This window comes from Ascidia mentula, chromosome 3, assembly GCF_947561715.1.
Source record: "Ascidia mentula chromosome 3, kaAscMent1.1, whole genome shotgun sequence".
NCBI classification, from domain to species: Eukaryota; Metazoa; Chordata; class Ascidiacea; order Phlebobranchia; family Ascidiidae; genus Ascidia; species Ascidia mentula.
Genome location: NC_138568.1, coordinates 16,932,052 through 16,936,056, shown reverse-complemented (window position 1 = coordinate 16,936,056; position 4,005 = coordinate 16,932,052). Strand labels below are relative to the sequence as shown.

The window sequence follows — 4,005 nt, the reverse complement described above, 5'->3', positions numbered from 1 at the left end:
ATGAAGTACTGGCATAAGTTCAATCGTGCTTTTAGTGGCCACACCTACGCTGTACTTAAGAATGGAAGCACATGTATGTGCGATAACAACCTTGACCACATCGCAAACAAACGAGTGACGTCGCACGGATGTGATGAAATATGTCCAGGAGAGGAAACGGCGGGAGAAGATAAAAAATGCGGAAGGAAGAATAGCGTGAACGCGTATTTTATTAAAGGAAAATGTGTACAACGTGAGTAAAACTGTTGCAGTACAAATCACCCAATAGACAAGAGTATACTTTTAGCTCGGAAAATAAAAAACCGCTATTTTCGTGATATTATGAGGCCATTCGGTAAAACGACAGCGTCTAAGAGCTTAATAAGTTAATTTTCTTCGTTCGAACTGAATCGAACAATTGACGATCTTTTCTCAGCAAATTTCAAACTTTTTAGCACCTTTCACCAAAGAACACGTGGAGTCCCGCAAGCGAGGCTCCATTCAACACAACCAAGCCATTCTTCCAGACAATTACGTCATTTCCGAGTCATCAACTGATTGTCTGACGATATGTGAACACCAGCACCACCCGGCGGCAATTTACGGTGCGGGGAAAAAATGCTGGTGCGGAGAATTTGGCCCAACATTTGGGTACGTTTCGTTCCTCCCGTCTCAAAACGAAAAAATGGAGTTTTTCACAGTAAAAATACCCGGAATGTGTTGTCCTTTGCTTCGCAATGATGTATTCTTAATAAGTTACCTGCTAAGGAACACAACTCACGGGTTTTCTCATAATTCTGAGTATAAAGTGACTGCCCCATATTGTTATTAACACTGTCATGTTAAAATAAGACGTTTCGACAAAAACTTATGTCATCAGTTTAACATAACAGTGTTAATAACAATATGGGCCAGTCTCTTTATACTCAGAATTACCAGCTCAGATATATTGAAAGCAATTTTGTACCAGAATACCTTACAAGGTATTGCTTTCTAAGTTTGTTAATGCATATATGTGCGCGAAAATGACAGTTTGAGGGATGAAAAGCAAAATGCAATGGGTCGAAACATTTTCTAGTTGCAACATATTACCTAACTGCTCGGCATCTCACTATATATCGCATTTTGTTTCATTTTCGCATTCCTTTGATCTGTATTTCAGTATGTGCTACTTATTTTTGTTTCATAATGCATTCTTTTCGGTGCTAGCGATGCCTACAAGCAAGCAAGGTACGTATATATATATTTACATCAGTTAAACCGACGATATGGTTTTTACAACAGAGTAGTGGAAAGTAATCTGATGCGAAGTCTTTATCGGACAGAAACCTCGAAGATCACAAATTTTCATAAAGCTTTCACTTCTGTATGTTTTTAAGTGTTTCGTCATAATTTTTCACTCAGGGGCACAATTTCCAGACAAGAGGAATTCTACTCAAATGATTCGCTGGAAATTTTTCGTACGCTAGCGGAGGACAAAAGATGCGGAAATGTTCGTCTTCTTCCCGCCGGTGAATACAACCGAACACTTCTGACCTCCTACCCCGGATCTGGAAACACGTGGATTCGGTATATGTTGGAAAAGGCGACCGGATTCTACACGGGGAGTTATTACTCGGATAAAGAAATCGGTGCTATGGGTTGGTACAATTCAAAAGTGGAATTTGAAAGTGTGTTGATACAAAAAATACGTACATGAGATTTACAAAAATTCAAAATTATGTGGAACATGCAGAGTAACTGTGTCAAGTATAGAAAACGTATGCTGAGGTGTAGCAAAAAACTGCTAATAATTTTGTGCTTATTCAGGATACTTGGGAGAAAGTCTGAAGCCAAGTGAAAATCGAACAGACCCACTCAAAAACCATTTGTTCCGTGGTCTTTCAGAGGTCGAAAATATCCATTCCATAATCTTGATAGTAAGAAACCCGTACAAGTCGATTTTGTCGAACGCTCACTTCCGGACTCAGAAGAAAAATCGGCACGTTGGTCATGCTACGGATGATGAAATCAAAAAAGGTTGCGTTTAAAGCTTCATTTCAATTCTAAATTAATATGCTGATAATGCAAAACGCATTTATTTTTCAACAACAATTCCTAAAACTGCTTTATCCGCAGCACTCAATGCAAAAATACTGGTGAAAAAAATAGCCGACCATTTAACATACCACAAAAATGTGTTGGCAAGCAAAAAACCAAAGCTCGTTCTCTACTACGAGGACATAGTGGCTGATCCGATTTCCAACGTAAGAAAGATGGTTGAATTCCTTCCAAATCCCGCACTTCACCCGAAAAACCTGGAAGATCGACTCGCCTGTCTCCGCTTGGAACTCGAAGGTTTTGCCAAGCGAAAGCCGCGCCGGTATTTATTTGAAATTTTTCCACCATACGTACGGGAAGTGATTAATAAGAACATTGGATACTTGCGAAAATATCTTCAAATAACCGGCGTTGAAAAAGCATTACCTCCATACGAAAAAATACTGCATGACCAGAAGTAGGATGCCAGTGACACATTTTTTGTTCCATTTGTGTATAAACCCACAGTTTCCGTTTAGAAGAAGACATAGGTCTTTGTCTTTCGTGGCGAACACTATCCAAGTATGTTTTCATTACGTCATCTATATCATAAAACTTGAAAAGCATTTGGATGTAAAATGTGAAAGCCATCGCACATCAGAGATATACCCTATGTATATGAACAAATTCTGATTACGCAAAGTGATTGCAATAGCTCGACACATCTGAAATGATGACGATATTGCTGATATCTAGTACAGTTGCTGTCATGTGATGTGACCTTGGCATGTTTTTTTCTGCACGTTCGGTTGCCTGCCCACCTCGGTGCTTTGTTGTTATAGCTTACTTATAATATGTACTGATGATAAACGCAGCAGTGTACGAAACGTCTACTAAAGATGATTAACAGCATAATAGCTTTTGCTTTCCTGTTTAGAATAGTTAACTCCAAGTTTTTTGCACCCAAACTGAGTCATTTGTACAACTTTGTAAAAAATCAAACATATTTATCAGGTATTTAAATGAAGACCCAATGAAATATAATCAAGCAAAAAACAAAGTTTTGTGGAATATTGCAGTGTATTCATACCAGACCACAAACACATCTGTTCTGCGACAAATTTTCCAAGAAATTGTCACTGTTTTTGTTTTATTGCATGTGCTGTCAATGTTGGCCCGACTTCTAGCGAAAATATAATTGTGGGTATTTTTGATAAGTAGCGTTGTAATCTTGTTCCAATCACACATATGAAATGACTATCAACTGTCAGCACGAAAAAAATGGATGGCACTAAGAAGCCTACACTGAACAGGATCATTAACAAGAAAAAAAACTATTTAGTTACAAATTCCTTACTAAGTATATGCAAATTCAAATATAAGGCTCATGCAAATCAATTTAATGGGTCATTCAAGCATAACGGGTTGCCCTATTTAGTTGGCTAATTTTATTGCTGTGCTAAGCTGCAATGAAACCGAGCTTACATCGGCAGGACATGTGTGGAGCTTTGTTGCAAGAAAATTATTTACATCCAAATGAAATTCAAAACGAGACAACTGATCAGGTTTCCAGTGAATCTACATCATTCGCATTGAACTTGCATCGTCGAAGCCTTTATCCCCCCCCCCCCCCCCCAGCGGTTTTTCCAGTGGAACCAACTCAACGAATGCCGCTAGTGGAATCATGCAGCCAGGGGCCATTAAGTCTTGCCTTTCCGCAGGAGTGATGTCACCATGGTCCACCGTGTTCCGCTGCACAGTTAATTCTGTTATATCTGCAAGTAAACCTTGTAATATTTTAACACACAGATGTTTGAACAACTCTTTGCAGCCAGTAGCTACAAGGATGCGCTGATTATGGTGACGAAAAAATATCACAGGTCAATAATCCATTGCGGAAAGTATTAGAACCAGACACAAACCTTTTGACAAAAAAACTGTGAGACCATAACTTAATCGTTTAGTATTGATATAGATTTGTTGTAAAGATATTGAAACCAGGAACAT

The 4,005-nt window shown here is 38.7% G+C and overlaps 1 protein-coding gene across 1 annotated transcript; it reads left to right on the top strand.

The window, feature by feature from the left end:
* On the top strand, positions 1-2,518 carry LOC145895796 (sialate:O-sulfotransferase 1-like). The gene is made up of 5 exons (XM_082984580.1): positions 1-232; positions 435-630; positions 1,384-1,619; positions 1,789-1,998; positions 2,098-2,518. The coding sequence occupies exons 1-5, from the start codon at positions 1-3 to the stop codon at positions 2,478-2,480; spliced, it is 1,257 nt and encodes a 418-aa protein (XP_082840706.1). The 3' UTR covers positions 2,481-2,518.
* Positions 2,519-4,005: the final 1,487 nt, after the last annotated feature.

Excerpts from the sequence above, each read along its gene's own strand:
- LOC145895796 (XM_082984580.1), top strand. The coding sequence starts at position 1 with ATGAAGTACTGGCATAAGTTCAATCGTGCTTTTAGTGGCCACACCTAC. Across the intron at positions 1,620-1,788 it reads TAAAGAAATCGGTGCTATGG|GATACTTGGGAGAAAGTCTG; the intron begins GTTGGTACAATT and ends GTGCTTATTCAG. Across the intron at positions 1,999-2,097 it reads GGATGATGAAATCAAAAAAG|CACTCAATGCAAAAATACTG; the intron begins GTTGCGTTTAAA and ends CTTTATCCGCAG.